Here is a 24,837-nt window from a genome sequence, read left to right as displayed (position 1 = left end):
CAAGGTTACAGGTACCCCCGCCCCACTCTGGAGCACACGCACATCGGAAGGCGTCTCCCACGTCGTGACATGTGCCGCCATTACTGCAGGTGTTTTCATCACACTGATTCTCTCCTGCGGAGGAGAGAGCGATCGAGTAACCCATCGGGGGAGGTGGAGAAGGTCAGACAACAACAACTTGTATTTATATAGCGCCTTTAATGTAGTAAAATGTCCCAAGGCGCTTCACAGGAGTGTTAAACAAAATTTGACACCGAGCCACAAGGTGGTATTAGGACAAGTGACCAAAAGCTTGATCAAAAAGGTAGATTTTGAGGAGGAGAAAGAGGTAGAGGCAGAGAAGTTTAGGGAAGGAATCCCAGAGCTTAGGGCCTGGGTAGCCGAAAGCACAGCCGCAAATGGCGGAGCAATTAAAATCGGGGATGCGCAAAGATCTCGGAGGGTTGTAGGGCTGGTGGAGGTTAGAGGTAGGGAGGGGCGAGGCCATGGAGGGATTTCAACACGAGGATGAGAATTAGAAATTTGCTTGAGGAGCAGAAAGCAAAATGGAGCTGGTCGACAGCTACTTCGACAAGGAAACAGGGAGGGGACAGGTGAAAGGGACGGCTGGATTATAGTCTAACAGCAGCATATGATGGGAGTCGCTGACCACTTACTGGAGTGGCAGGTTTTTCCTTTCCAGTTATTCCTGCATTCGCAGTGGAAATCGTTCAGTCCATCCACACACCAGCCTCCATTGAGACAGGGGTTGGGGCTGCAGTCATTGAAGTCTACAAAACAGAAAGCCGCATTAGAGTGCGCAAGAAAGACAATGAGCCCTATTTAATACAACGAGCTATTTAAACTTGTAGACTGAATACACCCAGAATAAAAGTGAAAAATCCAAATTTACACAGAATACACAGAATCCCCAGTGCAGATAGAGGCCATTTCGGCCCATCGAGCCTGCACCGACACATATCCCACCCTATCCCTGTAACCCCACGTATTTAATCCCCTAACACTAAGGGTCAATTTAACATAGCCAAATCAACCTAACCCGCACATCTTTGGACTGTGGGAGGAAACCGGAGCACCCGGAGGAAACCCACGCAGACACAGGGAGAATGTGCAAACTCCACACAGACAGTCACCCGAGGCCGGATTTGAACCCGGGTCCCTGGCGCTGTGAGGCAACAGTGCTAACCACTATGCCCCAAATTTGCTCCATCCTTTACTGGGTGCAGAATGTAGGAGCACAGACAGGTTAACAGATTGGGCAAAAGCAAAATAGTGCGGATGCTGGAAATCTGAAATAAAAACAAAAACAGAAAATGCTGGAAATACTCCGATGGTCAGGCAGCATCTGTGGAGAGAGACGCAGTGTTAACGTTTCAGGTCGATGACCTTTCATCAGATTGGGTGGTAATACAGTTCAATGCAAGAACGAACTTGCATTTATATAGCACCTTTCACAACCTCAGGACGTCCCAAAGCACTTTACAGCCAATTAAGTACTTTTTTGAAACGTAGTCACCGTTGCAATGTAGGAAATGCGGCAGCCAATTTACGCACAGCAAGAGCCCACAAACCAGACCAGATAATCGGTTGTAGTGATGTTGGTTGAGGGATATATATTGACCAGGACACAGAGGAGAACGCCCCCTTCAAACGGCAGGCATGTGATCTTTTATGTCTACCCAAGAGGGCAGACGGGGCCCTCAGTTTAATGTCTCATCCGCAGGGCGGAAATGCAGTGTATCGGGTGGATAAATGATCTCCCAGCATTTCTCGAGTCCAGTCAGAAGAGCACGATTACGACGTACAGTAAATGCAGGATGTCGGCGGAACGTGCTAACGTTACAGGGCACCTGATGGAATGCTCAAACCATGCTGCCTCCAGGCAATTTCAATTAATTAATTATCGGATGATGTCCCCCCAGCTGAAACATGAATCTCTCCTTCAGGGGTTGAAAGACATGCTAAAAGGCTCCAGCGTTTTCTATATTAGATTCTCAGTTTTTTCTTTTACTGTGGAATTTCTTATGTCATAATCAAGGTTCCCTCACATCCCGGAGTGACAATGGGAATTTGGTAGAGAATCAGTCTGTCCCACCTCCTCCTATACTTGGTCTGATAAGAGTTTACTTTTCTGATTTTCTATTGAGATTTCTTAATTGAGTTCCCGGGGGTTTGTGGGGGGGGGGGGGGTGCGGATAAGACCCCCGCGGTCTTTTTACTCCATCTTCAAAATGAAAGGTTCTTGGGCTAGAAAGAAATTCCGCAGCTTCTGCATCTGCTGGTTGCCCTGACCTGAAGATCACGCCCAGGCTCATGCTCCACACCCAGACCCCCGCTCCGCACCCAGACCCCAAAGCCCAGGCTCCCGCTCCGCACCCAGACCCAAAGCCCAGGCTCCCGCTCCGCACCCAGACCCCAAAGCCCAGGCTCCTGCTCCGCACCCAGACCCCAAAGCCCAGGCTCTTGCTCCGCACCCAGACCCCAAAGCCCAGGCTCCCGCTCCGCACCCAGACCCAAAGCCCAGGCTCCCGCTCCGCACCCAGACCCCAAAGCCCAGGCTCCCGCTCCGCACCCAGACCCCAAAGCCCAGGCTCCCGCTCCGCACCCAGACCCAAAGCCCAGGCTCCCGCTCCGCACCCAGACCCAAAGCCCAGGCTCCCGCTCCGCACCCAGACCCCAAAGCCCAGGCTCCCGCTCCGCACCCAGACCCCAAAGCCCAGGCTCCCGCTCCGCACCCAGACCCCAAAGCCCAGGCTCCCGCTCCGCACCCAGACCCCAAAGCCCAGGCTCCCGCTCCGCACCCAGACCCCAAAGCCCAAGCTCCCGCTCCGCACCCAGACCCCAAAGCCCAGGCTCCCGCTTCGCACCCAGACCCCAAAGCCCAGACTCCTGCTCCGCACCCAGACCCCAAACTCCCGCTCCACACCCAGACCCAAAGCCCAGGCTCCTGCTCCGCACCCAGACCCAAAGCTCAGGCTCCCGCTCCGCACACAGACCCCCAAGCCCTGGCAACTAGGAAAAAAGTTCAGTCAAATATCTTGCATCCATGGAAAGAGACAGTAGCAGAAGTACAGCATCTTCCATTTAATAGAAACACACGTATGTAGCGGAGAAATACACATGCACGGAGATAACAATGACAGAATATCACACCACAGGGGAATATCTCACACACACGCAGAGTGTCCATCACTCACCGATTTCACACAGCTCTCCTTCCCATCCATCGGGGCAAATACAGCGGAAGGAGTCTACCCCATCTATACATGTGCCTCCGTTTTTGCATTGATTCAATGTGCAGTCGTTGATATCTAGAGAAAAAGTAATTTGAGGTTACTGCAGAAATCAAAGTGTGGAAAGGTGATGAACCCCATAATAATATTGGGGGAAAGCAACAGGGATAACTCTTCATTGAAATAGTGCCATGGGATCACTTATGTCCACCTGAGAGGGCAGACGGTGCCTCGGTTGAACATCGCATCTGAAAGACAGCACCTCCAACAATGTAGTGCTCTCTGGATACTACACTGGGAGTGTCAGCCTGGATTTTGTGCTCAAGTCTCTGGAGTGGGGCTTGAACCCATGACTTTGACTCAGACGAGCACTGAGCCACGCATCCCTGCCGATCTGGCTCAGAATATTCCAGGTAGAAAAGGGAGCCCTCGCAGCTGGCGGTTGACCTGGAGATCGTTGCAGCCGACAACATGGGCCGACACAGCTGTGAATGGCACGAGATCGGCGATTCAGAACCCCACCGCATGCAAAAAAACGCCAAATATCATCCAGCAAAACTAGCTAGCTCGTCACTTACTTTCATGGCAATACATGCCGGTAAACCCTCGATCACAGGCACAGGTGAAATTCCCAGCAGGCTGGCTGATGCACTTGCCGCGAGGACCACAGACATTGGATGATATAAAGCGGATGCCACCCTGACTGGTGTTGCTGGGGATTGCCACAGTACAGCTGTCAATAACTGCAAGGAAGGCACAAGGAATGTTACCAACACTCAGGCTAACAAGTCCTTTTTGACAGGTTTCCACACCTACCCTTTGTCGCCCCACGACTCCGCCCCACCTCGTCACCATATGACTCAACACCATCCAATTGTCCTTGGTCACATTTACACTCTCTACTTCAATGTCCTTTCCTGGTAACTTACTCCCTAAATCTATTATAAATAACAGAAAATGCTGGAAAAACTCAGCAGGCCAGGCAACATCCGTGGAGAGAAATTAGAGTCGACGTTTCGGGTGAACCCTTTTTCAAAACTGGAAAGGAAATGAAATAGATCGAAGGCAGGGCTGCGATAGAACAAAAGAAGACATTAAGAGGTATTCAAAACCAGACGAGATAGTAATAGGACAGTGGAGACAAAGGACGGCTCAGATTAGGTGTGAAATGTACTGGCAGAAAAAGAGAGACAGCTGCCATGTGGGAGAGAGAAAAAAAAGGGGGTGGGGGGAACCCAAAACAAAGGGGTGGAAAAAAATAAGTAAAAATGTAATAGGGGCCGAGGTTATGATCTGAAATTGTTGAACTCGATAGAGAGTCCGTAAGGCTGCAAAGTGCTTAATCGGAAGATGAGGTGCTGTTCCTCAAGTTTACATTGAGCTTCCGTGGAACAATGCAAGAGGCCGGTGAGGTCCGAGTGGGAATGGAGCGGTGAATTAAAATGGCTCACGATGCGGTCTCCTCTACATTGGGGAGACCAAACGCAGATTGGGTGGCCGCTTTGCGGAACACCTCCGTTCAGTCCGTAAGGGTGACCCCGAGCTTCCGGTCGCCTGTCATTTTAATTCACCACTCCATTCCCACTCAGACCTCACCATCCTTGGCCTCTTGCATTGTTCCACAGAAGCTCAACGTAAACTCGAGGAACAGCACCTCATCTTCCGATTAGGCACTTTGTAGCCTTCTGGACTCAATATCGAGTTCAACAATTTCAGATCATAACCTCGGCCCCTATTACATTTTTACTTATATTTTTTTCCACCCCTGTGTTTTGGGTTTCCACCCCCCCCCCTTCCTTTTTTTTCTCTCTCCCACATGGCAGCTGTCTCTTTCTGCCAGTACACTTCACACCTAACCTGAGCCGTCTTTTGTCTCCACTGTCCTATTACCATCTCGTCTGGTTTTGAATACCTCTTAATGTCTCTTCACTTCTTTTGTTCTATCGCAGCCCTGCCTTCGATCTATTTCATTTCCTTTCCAGTTTTGAAAAAGGGTTTCGACCCGAAACGTCGACTCTAATTTCTCTCCACGGATGTTGCCTGGCCTGCTGAGTTTTTCCAGCATTTTCTGTTGTTATCCCTAAATCTATTCCCCTTTGGGTGTAAAAGTTCCTTCCGACTTCCCTTCTTACTCCTAACTCCCTAAATTTTGCCTCGCGTTTCCTGGGATTTGAGCCATTCACCGCAGCTGACAATTTCCTTGGATCAATTAAGTGAATTCTCTTCGTAACTTCAATTAGGTCAAATGGAAATCTCTTTTCCAAACAAAAACAAGCTCAATTTCCTCAATTTAAAGTCCTAATACTCAGACTCCTGCCCGCTGGTTTCCCCTGTACCCTCATGGGACAATAACATCCTTGTTTTGATTAACTGATTGGAGCTGAATGTCTTTAGATAGTGTTAGTTAACAGGTGATAAACCAGTGGGCTGCCAGGGTACAAGAGCCTGATTTAAACAAACTTCTTCGGTCCTTTCTCACCCGACGCACAAAGCGAATTAACGGCATGGTTCAAAGAGTGAATGTGCACAGTGGAGTGAAACATCGGGCAGCCACACCAACACCATATTACCACAGGGCAGTGTGCACACCAACCCTGCAGACTATAGATTGGGATGCTATGAGCAGTGGGGCACGAGACCACGCTCGCATATTTTGCTCATGGCGTGTGGTGGTTGCTGGATGCTCGCTAATTCTTGGCTCATGCCCGTATCCTAACTCACACCAAGTCCCGTTCACCCATCATCCGTGTTTGCTGACCTACATCGGCTCCCAGTCCGGCAACGCCTCGATTTTAAAATTCTCATCCTTTATTTCAAATTCCTCTATGGCCTCGTCCCTCCCTATCTCTAACCTCCTTCAGCCCTACAACCCTCCGAGATCTCTGCGCTCCTCCAATTCTGGCCTCTTTCACATCCCCAATTTCCTTTGGCCCTCCAATGGCGGCCGTGCCTTCAGTTGCCTGGGCCCGAAGCTCTGGATTTCCGTCCCTAAACCTCTCCGTCTCTCCACCTCTCTCTCCTTCAAGATGCTCCTTAAAACCTACCTCTTTTACTAAGCTTTTGATCACCTGTCCTAATGTCTCATGTGGCTCTGCGTCAACTAATTGCTCCTGTGAAACGCCTTGGGACGTTTCCCTACATTAAAAGGTGCTATATAAATGCAAGTTGGCACCTCTCTGGACCAGAGATTGTACTGCTGGATGATGGAGGCACAAAGCTAATCTCCAGCAGACTGCTGGGTCTCCAACAGTTACCTAGCAAGGCTCCTCCTGTGGGTGTGTCGCTCAACTGATTATTCTTCCTTAGCAGCGAGTTATTTTCATTGTCTGAAACTAGTCAACGATTGGACTGTGGAGACACACTTGAACTTGCCTGTTAACTGGAGTCGCCGCTCAGTGCTGCACTTCTACTGTCAGATGCCAGTACCTAGCCTCCGTGTAGCACGGAGTCCTTCTCACTATCGAGTGCAACTATGGAATCAGGCCTCTGTGTTGTGGGCAACCATTACCAGACTCATAGATCTACCGTTGCATGTGAACCCCGAGCATGGGTCTTCTCACGCTGAAGCATTCACTCGCACGGCATAAAAGCACCTTTAGAACCTGGGTAGTGTGGAGCTTTGCGTGGGAATGAAAGCTCACACCAAGGCTAGGATTAGCTCGCTCCCAAACGTGCCAACGGCTGTAGCAATAATCATTTGACACCGTATGAAAAACAAAATGTCATCGCGGGATGGCCTGCAGGCTGTTTAATTACTTGCCTGCCCTTGCCAGCAGCATTTCCAAAGTAATTTTGGCACCAAAACCATTTTGAAGCATCTGGATCTGTTGGGACTGGAAGCGTTTGTAACTAGAGGTCCTTTTCGATTGATGAAGCGCAGTGGCGTACAAGACAGACAGACTTGCATTTCTATAGCGCCTTTCATGACCACCAGACATCCCAAAGCGCTTTACAACCAATGATGTATTTTTTGGAAGTGTAGTCACTGTTGTAATGTAGGAAACACGGCAGCCAATTTGCACACAGCAAGCTCCCACAAACAGCAATGTGATTACGACCAGATCATCTGTTTTAGTGATACTGATTGAGGGATAAATATTGGCTTCTTCGAAATAGTGCCGTGGGATCTTATACATCCACCTGAGGGAGCAGACGGGACCTCGGTTTAACGTCTCATCCGAAAGACTGCACCTCCGACAGTGCAGCGGAGCTCCCTCAGTACTGCACTGGAGTGTCAGCCTCGGGTCTTTGGAGTGGGACTTCAATCCACGACCTTCTGACCCAGAGGTGAGGATGCTACCCACTGAACCACGGCTGACACGAGGTCGTCCCACTGCCGACAACACACTGCTTAACAAAGGCCAGAGTCAGCACCTCCAGCAGCATCTGGGACCCTATTTTTTTTTTATTTTTTATTTTTATAAAAAGGACCTCCAACATTGAAACTGCAGAGGTCTCTGCCACCCGATGGTCAGGGGAGGGGGGGCACAGGTACAGTAAAGAGATCACTCAGTTTGCAGGTCTCCACTCTCCCAGAGCCGCGGCACCAACATCGGTGTCGAGAAGAGGGAAAGAAAGACTTGCAGTTTTGATGAAAGGTCGTCGACCTGAAACGTTAACTGTTTCTCTCTCCACAGATGCTGCCTGACCTGCTGAGTGTTTCCAGCATTTTCTGTTTTTGTTGCATTTCCATAGCGCCTTTCATGACCTCAGGATGTCCCAAAGCAATTTACAGCCAATGAAGTATTTTTTGAAGTGTAGTCACTTGTTGTAATGTAGGAAATGCGGCAGCCAATTGGCACACAGCAAGCTCCCACAAACAGCAATGAGATAAATGACCAGATCATCTGTTTTTTTTCGTGAGACTGATTGAGAGATAAATATTGGCCCAGGACACCAGGGAGAACTCCCCTGCTCTTCAAAATAGTGTAATGGGATGTGTTACGTCCACCTGATGGGGCCTCGGTTTAGCATCTCATCCAAAAGATGGCACCTCAGACAGTGCAGCTCTCCTTCTGTACTGCACTGGATGCGTTAGCCTAGGTTATGGGCTCAAGTCTCTGAAGTGGGACTCGAACCCACAACCTTCTGACTCAGAGGCAAGAGTGACACCAAATGAGCCATGGCTGACACCGATGTATCTACACAGCAGATAATAGCTACCTCGGCAGGGAGCGGATCGGCAGTGATCTTTCAGAAGTGAGCAGTTCTTCCCTTCGTAGTCCTCGGGGCATGCGCAGTAGTAATCCTCACCAAGAACATAGCATTTGGCTTCATTCTGGCATGGGCTGGGATCGCAGTAGTTGAACTTTCTCTGCAACGGAGGGAGCAAAAGTGCATCGTAAGATTAAGCAGAGCAATCCCCCCCCCCGTCCCACGATTTGATTCAATTTGTTTTCAATCTGTTACCTTCATCGAGACTATACCCAATGCTCCTCAAATCTCCCCCCACCTTAAAATCAAAAAAATCATTCCATACACCGTTCTGCCTCCCTGCACTGAGATCGTCGTACCATTCTCTACTCTAGCTTATTCCCAGCACTTCTAACCTATGGACCTCTTCCCTCCCCACCCCCCTCGGTCCATCCTACAATCTACAGGTTTTAAAAACTACTGTTTCCTGATTTACCCCATTGTCCCTTCAGCTCAGCACCAGGAGCTTTAACCTTCTTTAACCTTAAACTTATAAAATTCTGACAGGACTGGACAGACTAGATACAGGATGTTCCCGATGGCCGGGGAGTCCAGAACCAGGGGTCACAGTCTAAGGATAAGGGGTAGGCCATTTAGGACAGAGATGAGGAGGAATTTCTTCACCCAGAGAGTGGTGAACCTGTGGAATTCTCTACCACAGAAGACAGTGGAGGCCAGTTCATTAAATATATTCAAGAAGGAGTCGGATATATTTCTTAAGGCTAAAGGGATCAAGGAAATATGGGGAGAAGGCAGGGACAGGGTACTGAGTTTGGATGATCAGCCATGATCTCATTGAATGGCGGAGCAGGCTCGAGGGGCCGAATGGCCTACTCCTGCTCCTATCTTCTATGTTTCTATGTTTCCACCTTTGTGTACTCTGTACCTAATGTAGAGAAACTAAGAACAGAAACAACATGATTACAGCATTCAATCATACCCTTCCCCTCAAAAAAAATAAGTCAGCAAGAACTGTTAAAAAATCAGAATTGATTAAATAATAGCATGGGGGAGGAGAGGCAGGGGTTGGATGCAAGAATTCTGCATTCTTCTAATCCTACCGAGCATAGATTGAGTAGATTAATTCTCAACAGCTGTTGGAGGTGGGTTTTTAAAGAGAAAGCTGCACTGATAAGTGGGATAATCACATGTAAGGTGATTCACCACACCAAGACTAATTGATACATTTAAGGCACTCAAGGCTAGTCATAACAATAAACTGTTTTTGATTAAACAACTTGGTTTTCTGACCTTAAGATAGGCCAAGTAGATAGAAAAATATCTGGGGTGGCACCAGCTTGTTGGCAGTAGGTATAAAATGATACAGCACAGAAGGACGCCATTTGGTCCATCGTGCCTGTGCCAGCTCTTGGAAAGAGCGATCCAATTAGTCCCACTCCCCCCTGCTCTTTCTCCCTAGCCCTGCAAATGTTTCCTTTTTAAGTATTTATCCACTTTCCCTTTTGAAAGTTGAGATTCAATCTGCTTCCATCACCCTTTCAAGCAGTGCATTCCAAATCATAACATAGAAACATCGCATTTCCCCCTGTTTTTTTTTGCCAATTATCTTAAATCTGTGTCCTCTGGTTACCGACCCTCCAGCCGGTGAAAATTGTGTAAGTGGCATTGCCATCAGTGAAGAGAGCTCCCTGCCCAGTCCCCAATGTACAGGGCAGCAGAGAGCATGGGGAGGGGAGAGGGGGCAGAGTCTTGAACAGACAGTTTAGCTGTAGTCATTGCAAAGGGCTTAGTTCGGGCAGCACAGAGGGGTGGGTGAAGATACACGATCAACCACACTGTCCCATCTCCTCGATACGCACTATGCTGTAAGCAGAAGCCAGGGCCTGCCTTACAAACACGCACAGGAATATTCTGCCTTTGAGCATCTGCAGACAGGCCATTTATGCACAATGTTCATGGAATCTAAAATGAGCTTTTAGTCATGTCCAGGTCCATTGAGAGGGGCTCCAAAGTGACCTGCACGCTACTCTACACATTTAAACCATCTTTCTGCAAATACACCAGCTCCCAAATCAAACACCTGCTGAATTACTCACCTTACTCTCGCAGTAGAGTTATTTTATACCACCGTTGGAGCAAGCTATCACACTGAAGCCACTTGGAGCTTCTCAGTCAGTAGCAAAGGCTGACAGAAGCAAGACCACCAAAAAAGTGGTCTTTGCTAGGGGTAGATGTAAAGGAGGTTTCCACTTGTGGGGGAAACCAAAACTTGGAGCCATCAATATAAGACAGTCACTAATAAACCCAGTAAGGAATTCAGGAGAAACTTCTTTACCCAGAGTGGTTAGAATATGGAACTTGCTACCACAGGGAGTGGTTGAGGCAAATAGCACAGATGCATTTAAGGGGAAGTTAGATAAACACATGAGGGGGAAAGGAATAGAAGGATACGTTGATGGGGCGAGATGGCTCGTGTGGAGCATAAACAATAGCTGAATGGCCTGTTCCTGTGCTAAAGATTCTATGCAATATGCTGTGGTCAGTCATAACATTTTAAGGTCATTTGGCCCATCATGCTTGTGCCAGCTCTCCAAGAGTTTTTAAAACTTACTTCCATCCCCTTTCCCCATACTCAAAACTTATTTTCCAGAAATGTATCCGCTTCCCTTTTAAAGCTATTGTGGATTCTGCTACCTCCACCGTTTCTAGTCAGGCATTCCATCTCCTGACAACCCCCTGCAGAATAAATTTACCCCCCAACTTCTCCCTCATTTCTCTTGCCAATGATCTTAAATTTATCTCCTCTCGTTACAGGCTCACCGACCAGGGAAATAGTTTATCCTCCCCGCACCACGATCTACCTCATCAAAACCCCTCATCATTTTGGACTGCATCATTTTTCCTTTTCACCTTCAGTCAAATGAAAAGAACCACCCGATTCACCTCATCCCAGGATCACATCCTGCACCCTCTCCCAGACCTTGACATCGTCCCTAAATGGCGGGGACTGAACAGGTTAGGTTTGATAACTGCATAGAAACATAGAAGATAGGAGCAGGAGTAGGCCATTCGGCCCCTCGAGCCTGCTCCGCCATTCAATGCGATCATGGCTGATCATCCAAATTCAGTACCCAGTCCCTGCTTTCTCCCCATATCCCTTGATCCCTTTAGCCTTAAGAAATATATCTAACTCCTTCTTGAATATATTTAATGAATTGGCCTCTACTGCCTTCTGTGGTAGAGAATTCCACAGGTTCACCACTCTCTGGGTGAAGAAATTCCTCCTCATCTCTGTCCTAAATGGCCTACCCCTTATCCTTACGCTGTGACCCCTGGTTCTGGACTCCCCGACCATCGGGAACATCCTTCCTGCATCTAGTCTGTCCAGCCGTGTCAGAATTTTATAAGTTTCAATGAGATCCCCTCTCATTCTTCTAAACTCCAGCTCGTACAAGCCCAATCGACCCAATCTCTCCTCGTACGTCATTCCTGCCATCCCAGGTACCAGCCTGGTGAATCTTCACTGAACTCCTTCCATGGCAAGAACATCCTTCCTCAGATAAGGCGACCAAAACTGCACACAATACTCAAGCTGTGGTCTCACCAAGGCCCTGTACAACTGCAGCAAGACATCCTTGTTCCTGTACTCAAACCCTCTCACTACAAAGGCCAACATACCATTTGCCTTCTTAACCACCTGCTGCACCTGCATGCTTACCTTCAGCGACTGGTGCACAAGGACACCCAGGTCTCGTTGCACTTCCCCTTCTCCCAATTTATTGCCAGATAATAATCTGCCTTCCTGTTTTTGACACCAAAGTGGATAACCTCACATTTATCCACGTTCTATTGCATCTGCCATGCTTCTGCCCAATCACCCAACCTGTCCAAATCATCCTGGAGTTTCTCGGCATCCTCCTCACAGCACACACGCCCACCCAGCTTTGTCTCGTCTGCAAATTTGGAGATATTACATTTAGTTCCCTTGTCTAGATCATTAATAGATAGTGAATAGCTGGGGTTCAAGGACCAATCCCTGCGGTACCCCACTAGTCACTGCCTGCCACTCGGAAAAAGACCCGTTTATTCCAACTCTTTGCTTTGTCTGCCAACCAGTTCTCTATCCAAGTCAATACCTTGCCCCCAATCCCATGTGCCTTAACTTTACACGCTAATCTCGTATGCGGGACCTTATCGAAAGCCTTCTGAAATTCCAAATACACCACATCCACTGGTTCTCCCTTATCTATTTTACCAGTTACATCCTCAAAAAATTCCAGTAGATTAGTCAAGCACGATTTACCTTTCGTAAATCCATGTTGACTTTGTCCGATCCGGTCACTGTTTTCCAAGTGCTCTGCTATTACATCCTTTATAATGGACTCTAGCATTTTCCCCACTACCGATGTCAGGCTTACCGGTCTGTAGTCCCCGTTTTCTCTCTACCACCTTTTTTGAATAGTGGGGTAACATTAGCTACTGGGTACTGTTCCAGATTCCATCGAATGTTGGAAGATGACCAGCAATGCATCTACTATTTCTAGGGCCACTTCCTTAAGTACCCTAGGATGTAGATAATCAGGCCCTGGGGATTTATCGGCCTTCAATCCCATCAATTTCCCCAACACCATTTCCCTACAAATACTGATTTCTTTCAGTTCCACCCTTTCATCAGACCCTATGTTCCCCGACATCTCTGGGAGGTTATTTGTGTCCTCCTTTGTGAAGACAGAACCAAAATATGTATTTAATTGGTCTGCCATTTCTTTGTTCCCCATTATAAATTCCCCTGATTCTGACTGCAAGGGACCTACGTTTGACTTCACCAATCTTTTTCTCTTCACATATCTATAAAAGCTTTTACAGTCAGTTTTTAATGTTCCCTGCAAGCTTACTCTCATTCTATTTCCCCTTAATTAATCCCTTTGTCCTCCTTTGTTGAATCCTAAACTACACCCAATCCTCAGGTTTACTGCTTTTTCTGGCCAATTTATATGTCCTCTCCTTGAATCTTATGCTATCCCTAATTTCCCTCGTTAGCCACGGTTGAGTCACCTTTTTTGTTTTATTTTTATGCCAAACAGGGATGAACAAATTCTGTACTTCATCCATGCGGTCTTTGAATGTTTGCCATTGCCTATCCACCGTCAACCCTTTGAGTGACATTCCCCAATCAATCCTAGCCAACTCGTGCCTCAGACCATCGTAGTTTCCTTTATTTAAATTTAGGACCCTAGTCTGAGTTGACTACTTCATTCTCCATCTTAATGAAGAATTCGATCATATTATGATCGCTCCGACCCAAGGGGCCTCGTACGAGATTGCTAATTAATCCTTTCTCGTTACATAATACCCAGTCTAAGATGGCCTGATCTCTAGTTGGTTCGACATATTGGTCCAGGAAACCATCCCGTAAACACTCCAGGAATTCCTCCTCCACAGTATTGTTACTAATTTGGTTAGCCCAATCTATATGTAGATTAAAGTCACCCATGATAACTGCTGTGCCCTTATTGCACACTTCTCTAATTTCCTGTTTAATGCCATCCCCGACCTCCGCATTACTGTTTGGAGGTCTATATGCCACTCCCACTAACGTTTTCTGCCCCTTGGTATTTCTCAGTTCTACCCATACAGATTCCACATCATCAGAGCTAATATCCTTCCTTACAATTGTGTTAATCCCTTCTTTAACCAGCAATGCTACCCCACCTCCCTTTCCTTTTTGCCTATCTTTCCTGAATATTGAATACCCCTGGATGTTGAGTTCCCAGCCTTGGCCACCCTGGAGCCATGTTTCTGTAATCCCAATCAAATCACATTCGTTTACCTCGATTTGCGCAGCTAATTCATCCACTTTATTAGCCTGCAGGAGACCTACTTGTTACAGGCAGTGCCTGGAGCGCCTTTGGACAGATGCTTTGTTGCTCCCAAAACCAAAAGCAAACCCTTTGCAATTTCACTCAAACTGAAAAACAATTAAATTTGCTGAAACTTGCACAGAAACATCCCCCCATAAGATTAAATCCACCAGCAAAGAAAGACTCGGCTGTTAAAACAATTGAAGATAAATAAATAAGCTGACCCTCAGATCTCACATATCAGAGAGCGACATTCATTTCCTCCTCCTCTGTACAAGCTTCCCTTCCCCTATTGAATGGCAGATCAGAGGCTGGCACTTTAAGGGTCCGGGAAGGGTGGTATGCCTTTCCTGTAATCACCAGATAGGGCACAATGCCAGCTCTCGCCACCGATCTGCTACACCCTAATGTTTACAAAAGCTTCCAGCACGCTCAAGAGCGGCTTTTAGCCCCCCTACTTATCCAGGCTGAGCGAATGGCAGGAGACTTCAGCTCCAGTTTGCAATAACCATTAGTCTTGATATGCTCACTGCAATAATCACACACTAACACAGGGCTCCTTCTATGTCCATAAATTGGAAAATAGGGGTTTACCTATAGCTGCACCTGTATTACGGTCGGATGGGAGAGGCTTTATAAAACAAACACCAACAGCCATGAAGAGACAAATATTCACAAGATTGACCTGCACCATTTGAAGAATCAAGTCACAGTCCAAAATCTCCCCAGTACACACTACGCTCACTGTCCAAGTCCTGCCCAGAGTCTTCACTCACTTCAGCAGCAGCAAATATTAAGTTTCTCCGGAGACAGGCATCAAATGTCTTGATTACAACTGATTCTAGGACCAGCTTTCATGGAACCAATCGGCATTCTTTAAAATGCCAATTTTCACAGTTCCCCACCCCCCCAAAGGTGATGCTCTAGCCGAGGATACAGATGCTTTGCCCAAGCAGTCATTCTGCTATTCGACCACGAGTGGCATCATACTTGAGCTAGATACGTCCTCGGCCAACGTCCATACACCTGCATTTTCCAACAAAAAGGTGTTTGTGTGGTAGCACCAAGGACAAGGACAGGAACCCTGGCGGATTTATTTAACCTCTTGCGGCACACTGAGGCCAATTGCAGTGCCCTACAGTTTTATCCCCACCCACCCTACTGAGAATAACTAACTCAGCACAGCAGTGGAATCTAACAAAATGGGGAGCACGGTTCGAGGGCAGGCTACGGCAACACTGTATGGTTCTGCATGCTCAAAAAGATGTGGGTAATTTTAAACTAACTTGCCGGGCAGGAAACCCTCAGGATCGGGTGACTTCAATGGAGAGTAATACTGGGCAGGGTGTAAACCCAGCATTGCTCCCAACCCCGCAAGTTCCACGACAGGTGGGTCAGGTTAAGACTGACTTTCAGTCGCTGTTGTAACATACGGCCACTGCTGTTTCCCCAACTTAAACCAGAGATACAAAACCTTACAGACTGCAATTCCTCAGATGCATCACAAACGCGCGGCCCACCCCGCCGCCGTCACAATCATGTAGGGCTCACCTCGCAGAAGGTTCCCGAATAACCCAGCACGCAGTGACAGTGGAAACCACCGAGCAGGTCCTGGCACTGCCCTCCGTTCGAACAAGGCTTGCTCGCACATTCGTTCATTTCGATTTCGCAATTTCTGCCAACAAGCCCGCGTGGGCAGACGCACTGGTAGCCTTGCGCACGGTCGCGCTGAAACGTTAAAAAGGCAAGAGGTTGCAGCGACAGCAATAAAAACTCTTCAATACCTCTAGTCCCTTCACCCCACCATTGGAGGCCCTGCCTGCAGTTGCCTAAGCCCCAAGTTTTAGAATTCCCCCCAAACCCCTCTCTCCTCCTTTAAGACGCTCCTTAAAATCTACCTCTTTGACCAAGCTTTTGGTCACCTGTCCTAATATCTATGTGGCTCTCTGTCAATTTCTCTGATAACACTCCTGTGCAGCGCCTTGGAACATTTCACTACGTTAAAGGCGCTATATAAATGCAAGCAGTTGTTGTTGAGGGGCGGGGAAGGCTGAAGAGGCAATGACACCCGGGGGAAATTACTGGCAGTTATTCACCGCCTTCAAAAGAGGCACGGGAGGGGCAGCAGGGGCAAGAGGCGCCCTGGGCGAAGAGCGGGAGAGGGGATGCAAGGCACGGGGAGACACACAGAGCACGGCAAAGAGACAGGCAGACACACAGACAGAGGGAGAGACCGACAGAGAGCGAGAAAAGAAAATCAGAAGAGACACGATCTAGTAATGGGGAAAACAAGGGAGCCGCAGTGAGCCTGGGAATTTTTCTTCCTTGGGGTCAGACATAGCATGCATGGCAAGGAAAGGAATGTGTCTGGAGAATTCCGTATGTGATGTACATGTAGCACCCCTTCCCTTTGGGAAACTCCTGCTTTCTCGCAGACACAGGGGATCCCTGGGAGTGCGTCAGTCTTTGTAAGGGATTGGAGAACGAATGCACTAAATGAGAATTTCACAACACACAATTACACCTGGAGTCAAGACCAGATACATTTTAAGTTACAGAATCCCTCAGCAAAACTCAAGACACATCTTTAAGTCTGCTGCAATCATTGGAAACAGGCCCTTTTCTGAAAAGGAGGATTTGGGAGGCTATAGTTTAATCTTAAATTACTCGGCACAAGGTAGCTCCTGTACTAAGTGTGGATACTGAAAGGGAGAGGTCGAATTCAAATCAACGGCTAGTAGCAGGTATAATTATTCGCATAGAAGATGCCGATAGGGGGAGATGAGTTAAGGTGGGAGGAGGCTCGTGTGGAGGATAAACACCGGCATAGACTTGTTGGGCCGAATGACCGGTTTCTGTGCTATACATTCTATGTATTTCTATTTAAAACAATCCATTTTCATACCTTGCACGTTGCTCCATTCTGGCACTGTCCATGGCAGTTATCAACATCTAAAGAAGCAACAAGTCCATAATTACACACACTAACTTAAAAGGACATCACATAAGGGCCTGCAATCTGATGCACTGGTTTGAGCTTGTTCTTTTCATTCCCCGTGCCTTCCCATATCAAAATCGGACAGCAGCACTAACAAAAACACGAGTCTCATGTGCAGGCCCATGGCTACTCGCAACTCGTCTGCAGCGGAATCCCCTCCGTTTAACTGCGAGAGGATCTGGAGTTTTCCTGCTTTCACCGCTCCTTCCCTGCTACTGTAACCCACAACGTTCCTAATTCAGACACAGCCACAGGGCAGCTTTTCTTCTCTCCAGTTTACCCCACCTCCCCTCCTGCAAGCGCTGGCGTACATGGGGACTCCTGGCAGCCCTCCGGGACCTCACCACCCGCTTAGGCACTCTCCATGTGCGAGGCTAGGTGGAGAGCAGAAAATATGTCAGGTCACTGGGCAGTGGAAGCCATCACACAAGACTCCGATCCTTTCCTCTAACCCCTCCCCGCCGACACCCACAGACTACTAGCAACCCCAACAGCTACCAAACTGAGACTTGGACTGGCACCTCCCAAACCCACGACCTCCACCACCTAGAAGGACAAGGGCAGCAGGTACATGGGAATACCACCACCTCCACGTTTCCGAGTCTCACACCATCCCGACTTGGACATATATTGTCGCTGGCGCAAAATCCTCGAAAAATGCCAGCCAATTATTAACGCAACACATCAAAACTGTACACATGTATTTTCATGTACACAAAAATATAAAGGGAATACTGACGGACGTCACAGTTCTGTCCAGACCATCCCGGGAGGCAGTCACAGTAATATCCACCAATCAAATTTCTGCAAGAGTAAGCATGAACGCAAGGCTCCACCTCACATTCATTAGCATCTGTGAAAGGAGAGAGATGGAGAGAAAGAGAGAGAGAGAGCGAAAGAGAGGAGAGAGAAAAAGAAATAGTCAGCAACCGCAGCTTAAAAACCATGCAAGATTAGCTGGAGAAAGACCCAAACATGTATTCATTAAAAAGAACCTACTTCATCTCGTCACATTGTATAAAATGAACACATGCAGAGATATCACTAGTATTCGAGGCTAGGTTCAGTTTGCGGCTATATCTGTTAAGCTTGCTTGACCATGTGACAACTTTCCCTAGTCAGTAGCACCCATGCACTGCTCTGCCCAGATCAATGAGCTCAGAGTGCAAGAGGATGCAAGCTCCACACCTCCACCGACTCCTCGCACCCACGATGGTGGGCTCAGAGACCCCAGTGATAACAGAGCAAAGCATCGGAGACTGGCAGCACACACGAGGGGAAAAAAAATACCTGGACATAGGGGGATCACAAAACTCCGCTCAAACCCTGCTGCTGTCTCAGGAACAGGAGGAGGCCATTCAGTCCCTCGAGCCTGTCCCGCCATTCAATTAGGTCATGACTGATCTGTAGCTTAACTCCATCAACCCACCTTTGCTCCATAACCTTTAATAGCCTTACCCAACAAAAATCTATCGATCTCAAGTCTTGAAATTTTCAATTGTCCCCCAGACTCAACAGCTTTTTGAGAGGAGATAGTTCCAGATTTCCACTACCCTTTGCGTGGAAAAAGTGCTTCCTGACATCACCCCTGAACGACCTAGTTCTAGCCAAGAGCAGCTATCTCGGCATCGAAACCTGGGACCTTCACGGATCAGAGTACTTTTAGCAACTTGGCCATTGGAAGATGCTGGGGAAAGAGGGGGAAATGGTTTCCAACGGGAAAATAACTGAAAATCTTCAGAATAAAATTACCAAATGAGATGAGGCCCAGGCGTGCTAATGCAGGAGCGTAGGTTTCTCCTGCAATGCACAGGCTACAAGACTCACTGATATCTGCAAGATTCCCACCCAAAGAAAACACTTGAAATTTATTACAGGGTCGGGTGCCTGCTCACTGATATTAATACATTCTCGTCTCAACCATTTTCCCGGTCACCATAGCAGATTATATTATTCCACCCCCCGCCCCCCCCCCCCCCACCGCGTACAGCAATCACCACAATTAAAAACAGAAGTTAGTGAATTTAGGCTTCAGCACAGAAATTCAGCACCACCACCAACAGGGCACCAGACTGAAGCAATGCCAACCCCATCAATGCCAAACGCCACCCCTTCAGGTTCCACCCCAACCCCTCCTGACTGCTTTCAAGAGCTGGAATGATTGCGCAGCAGGCCCTATGCTCTTAGGAGCAGGAGTAGGCCATTGAGCCTGTCCCGCCATTCCATCAGATCAAGACTGACCTGCTCCTCAACTCCATTTAACCCGCCTATTAAGAATATTAGCTGTAGCCACGAGCCCTGCTGGCAAGAGACGATCTACAAAATCCATTTATTCAGTCTCGAACCGTTTACGAGCAGAAGCCTGCATGAAGCTGCTTACCCAGCTGGCAGGTCTTCCCAATCCACTGCTGTGGGCAGATGCACTCAAACCCATTAACACGATCGATACAAGTCCCACCGTGTGCACAAGGATTGGACACACATTCGTTTATATCTGTAGAGACAGACAAGAGTATTAATAATGTAGAAACTGAAATAATTACTGCTCAAAGATTATTACAAAACATTAGGTTATACACCATAGGCACAGCTTTCCTCCAATCATAGAATCAGAAATTTACAGCACAGAAGTAGGCCATTCAGCCCATCGTGTCTGTGCCGGCCAAAATAAATAGTTACGGCACTTCAGGTGCACATCCAAGTACTTTTTAAATGCGATGAGGGTTTCTGCCTCTACCACCCTTTCAGGCAGTGAGTTCCAGACCCCCACCACCCTCTGGGTGAAAAAAGTTCCCCTCAACTCCCCTCTAATCCTTCTACCAATTACTTTAAATCTATGCCCCCTGGTTATTGACCTCTCTGCTAAGGGAAATAGGTCCTTCCTCCACTCTATCTAGGCCCCTCAATTTTATACACCTCAATTAATTCTCTCCTCAGCCTGCTCTGTTCCAGAGAAAACAACCCCAGCCTAAACAATCTTCACTCGTAGCTAAAATTCCCCAGCCCAGGCAACATCCTAGTAAATCTTCTCTGTAACCTCTCTAGTGCAATCACATCTTTGAATCTTGGAATACAACTCAACCTCCACACTACACAAACTGCCCATCACCAAACTGAAGAGAAATGATCGCTTGGAGGGAGTGAGCATGCGACATTTCGGGAAATTAGGGACAATGACACACGTCGGCCCTGAATTTAAGGATCAGTAAGGTGCTTCACCATATCTTCAGTTCATTACTCCAGAGTCACTCGCATGCGAGTGTCAGTTGTGGCACTCCGCTCAGTCGACTGTGGATTCCAGCCAGCTCCAGGGGATTGAGCACGCTCTGTCTGACAGTCCAATGCGGCTCGGAGGGAGCACTGCATCGTCAACCTCGGGGTGAGATGTTAAACCAAGGCCTTGTTCCCCATTTCAGCGCTATGGTATTATTTGAAGAGGAACAGCAAGAGTCCTCCCGGTGTCGTGGCCAACATTCCTCCTTTAGCCAACACCACTGGAAACAAACCGATTCTCCATTTTTGGGATTTGCTGTGTGCAAATGGGCTGCCATGTTTGCCTAATTAACAGTCCACTGTATTTCAAAGTGATCAATTGTAGGCAAAGTGCTTTGGGACATTTGAGGGACCTGATAAAGTACTATGTAATTTTTTAATGTTTTATTTATTCATTCATGGGATGTGGGCGTCGCTGGCAAGGCCAGCATTTATTGCCCATTCCTAATTGCCCTCGAGAAGGTGCTGGTGAGCCGCCTTCTTGAACCGCTGCAGTCCGTGTGGTGAAGGTGCTCCCAGAGTGCTGCTAGGGAGGGAGTTGCAGGATTTTGACCCAGCGACGATGAAGGAACGGCGATATACTTCCAAGTCAGGATGGTGTGAGACTTGGAGATGGTGGTGTGTTTTCTTTATCATTTCTTTGTAGAATTACAATTCTGTAATGCGTAGGTATTTAACAATAGAAGGAAGGTGGTCAAGGCCTACCCGTTATCCAAATATTTTTCCCTACCTCGTCTCACTTTCTTGGGTTGCCTTGAACCTCGCATCACTCGTGGCCAAAAATCATTCCGAGGGGTCTGTCAACCAGATTGGGAGACACCTCCCTTCTCAATGAAAAGGTAGCGGTCCACCATGTCACCACAGACACCACCCAGAACTGGATGCCCATATAATGGATGCCAATGCTTTCACAGAAAACCTGCTCAATGGGCAGGACCGACCTTCGAACATGTACAACTCCCAACAGAATGCAACTGTGAGAATTCGACCAGTGTTGTCGCAATAAAAAGCTTCCAAAAGGCAACTTTTACAAAAAAAGATGCAGGACATGATTTTCTGCCCCTTTTTTCCCCCCCCACCCTCTCCAAGTGCTCTCTCCATCTGTCATTAACCAGAATCAGCATACCATCACTGGGAGATGGCAAATAAAGGACAAGTACAGTCCTGTAGGGTGAAAGGACAGATAAGTACCGGACACCTGATTGAGGGGGACCACAGTGTAAGGAGTTGAATTATCAGTAGTCAATCATTAACCTCAGGCCCTAGGATGCCAGCTTTAAGTCAAGGTAGCAACCAAAGAGGCAAGATGACCCTCAAACTTCTGCTTAAGCTTCTTTAAATGGAGGTACGTGGAAATGCACAATAGCATCCTGGGATCAACTTGTCCTTCATCCTCTGCCCCTCCCCAACCCACCCAATCCCTGGTCTCCATTTGCCCCCTCTCATGTTGGAATGGGGAGTGGAGAACCAAACGTGTGCCCACCACCCTGAGATGCTGCCCATTGACTCAAACAAGTCTGGCATCATACCACCCTGAGCACGGGCTATTCTTTCAGAAAATGCACCTCTTCAATTCTCTACATTCAGCGCAAGTAAGCAGAATGTATGGAGTGAAAATATAGTGTTCAGCCTAGCTCCCTCGGGGTTCCCAACTCCGATATCCAGTGGCGCTGCCAGGAGGCGTAACTCCCTGCTGCCGTCCAATGAGTGTGCCTGGGAGTTGGCAATCCCTTGGTACTGTCCAATGAGCTCTCTCTGGAGTAGGTGACCTCTAAGTGCTGTCCAGAGGGTGCCCCTTGCACCATCAGACTCAGCATCTCATGTAGTTCCCCCAATAAAGTCATCAACATTCTCCAATTGCAACAATATCTCAGATAATTCCCCCTCCTCAGTGTTGTGTTATTCATGGTCCTTTCCAAACCAAAGCTTTAGGAAAGGATACTGATGGGGAGGCTCTCCAAGGGGGGGGGGGGGGGGGGGGGGGGGGGATGATCGCAGAATAAATGTTCTTTATTTATGGGAACAATGAATGGATGACAGATTGCCTCAGTAACCTGATCCTGCACAGCAGTTATTCTCAATATAGTGTATTTGCTAAAATCTACATAGGAATTATAGGGAAATGCAGATTGATGTCAGTGGCTGCACAAACTCATTTTGAACCTACCAACCTCCAAATCATTTCCATTTTTTACCCCACTTAGCACACCCATTTCCGACTGTAACCATAGTAACCTACCAATTGCACAGGTTGTCCCATTCCAACCCGAAGGACAGTGACACTCGAACCGGATGGGATCTCGTGGCAGGTTCCTCCATTTGCACACGGGTTGGATACGCAAGCATGCTCGGCTGGAAACAGACAACGGTCAAGGAGGCAGAGTTAGAGTCAAACTCAAACACGGATAAAGAACCCTTCCCCATCCAAACCACGTCAAACCCAGGCCCATTTTCCCCAATTCTGACCGATGCCGCCTTCTCAAAAAAGGACATTTATGGCTTAAAACCCAGAGGTCACATTGTATAGGGCCAGTCGCCACAGGCAGGAACTCTGGTTCCAAAGTGGAGTTACAGAGGAGCAATGCAAGGTCTGAATCGGAGTCTGTCTATTTAAATTACAGCACAGAAGGAGGCCATTTGTCAACCGTGCTTGTGTTAGTTAGCTCTTCAACAAGAGCCGATTCTAACCTCATTTCCTTGTCCTCACTGTTCTAAATTTGTCTTTCCAAATACTTATCCAATTCCCTTATAAATGTTACAATCACTACACAACAGCCCTTTGTGCTAAAGCATTCCATGTTCTAATAACCCTGTGTGTGAAAACATTTCTAACTTTCCCCATGGTTCTTCTGCTAATAGGCCTAAATTCTGGGTCTCCTCTCCCATTGACTCAATGGATAAATGCCCCTCCCTATCTCTAACCTCCTCCACCCCTCCAATTCTGGGCTCTCGTGCAGCCCCAATTTTAATCGCCCCACCATTGGTGTCTGTGCCTTCAGCTGCCTGGGCCCTAAGCTCCGACATTCCTTCCCTAAATCTCTCCGCCTCGCTCTCATCCTTTAAGTCACCCGTAAACCTACGTCTTTGACCAAGCTTTTAGTCACCTGTCCTAATATCTCATGTGGCTCGACGTCAAATTTGCCTGAAAGCGCTCCTGTGTAGCGCCTTGGGACTACATTAATTAAAGGTTCTATAAATGCAAGCTGTTGTTGTAGGTGTTGCACCGAGCCATACACGTCAGCAAGATCCCAGTTACAGTCGCTCAATCTGCAATGATCCAGCTTTTTTACCCCATGGTCACGCTGCAATGTCCGAGCATCCTAATGGCATTTTTTTTTTTTGGGAGGGGGGGATTGAGGGAGAGAGGGCGAGAGAAAAAAAAAAATCGGACAGACATCCTGTTCCCGATCGCTTACATCGCCTTTGCTGGAAAACGTGTGTGGGGACAACAGGATTAGACATTCCATAAAGTCTCTCTCTCCTTCCCCAAGAACAACTGTCAATTAGCCTACCAATACAATACGGTCCTGCTCAAACACAGGACCAATAGAACGGCACCTCTGGATAAGTCATGTTACCAAAACTAAGAGCCTCTCACTATACGTGGAAGTAGAGGTAGCCACGTAGCTACAGTACATCGCACACTTACCGATGTGACAGGTCTTGCCAGAATAGCCTTCAGGACAGACGCACTGGTATTCGTCAGGCTCTGTGTTCATACAGGTCCCTCCATTAATACAGGGGTGGTGTGTCCCACAGTAATTCAAGTCTTCAGGAATTAAAAAGAATTGGTTCGAGTTAAAAGGTTGGACACAAAAGCCATGTACACACACTGAAGCCCCGAGGCTGAGATACCAGACATCCAGCTGGGTCTGTGAACAAGTGACGACTTGTCATTGATCCAGGGCAACCAGAGCTCAATCAATCATTGACCAGCCAGTCACATAGTTCAATCTTCACAAGGACTACAAATAGTGTTTCTTTTAAACTGTCCTTTGACGAGCCAAACCCCGTTCTTAAACATTGAAGTCACTATTACAGCAGTCAGCATATCACACTGGATATGCTGACCCCACTAGAGGGTGCTTAACATGGAGAAAACACGAGCCTGCTCCCACCCTACTTCATTTAACCCTATCAGCATATCACAGAAATCACAGAAACCCCACAGTGCAGATAGAGGCCATTTCGGCCCATCGAGCCTGCACCGACACATATACCACCCGATTCCCGTAACCCCTACACCAACACATATCCCACCCTATCCCCGTAACCCCACGTATTTAATCCCCCTAACATTAAGGGTCAATTTATCATA

At 47.7% G+C, this 24,837-nt stretch overlaps 1 protein-coding gene across 1 annotated transcript in view; it reads right to left on the bottom strand.

Moving 5' to 3' along the window:
- Positions 1 to 24,837, bottom strand: part of jag2b (jagged canonical Notch ligand 2b) — a 224,705-nt gene that overhangs the window by 25,304 nt on the left and 174,564 nt on the right. Inside the window, 12 exon segments of the mRNA XM_086004168.1 lie at positions 1 to 114; positions 657 to 770; positions 3,198 to 3,311; positions 3,812 to 3,976; positions 8,397 to 8,547; positions 15,800 to 15,976; positions 17,154 to 17,200; positions 17,986 to 18,099; positions 19,627 to 19,740; positions 22,759 to 22,809; positions 22,812 to 22,871; positions 24,169 to 24,288. Coding sequence (XP_085860294.1) covers positions 1 to 114; positions 657 to 770; positions 3,198 to 3,311; positions 3,812 to 3,976; positions 8,397 to 8,547; positions 15,800 to 15,976; positions 17,154 to 17,200; positions 17,986 to 18,099; positions 19,627 to 19,740; positions 22,759 to 22,809; positions 22,812 to 22,871; positions 24,169 to 24,288 — 1,341 coding nt within the window.

The sequence above is a fragment of the Somniosus microcephalus genome, chromosome 12 (assembly GCF_052327205.1).
Source record: "Somniosus microcephalus isolate GS21.2 chromosome 12, FLI_Smic_1.0, whole genome shotgun sequence".
NCBI lineage: Eukaryota > Metazoa > Chordata > Chondrichthyes > Squaliformes > Somniosidae > Somniosus > Somniosus microcephalus.
This window is presented reverse-complemented; position numbering and strand designations above follow the sequence as displayed.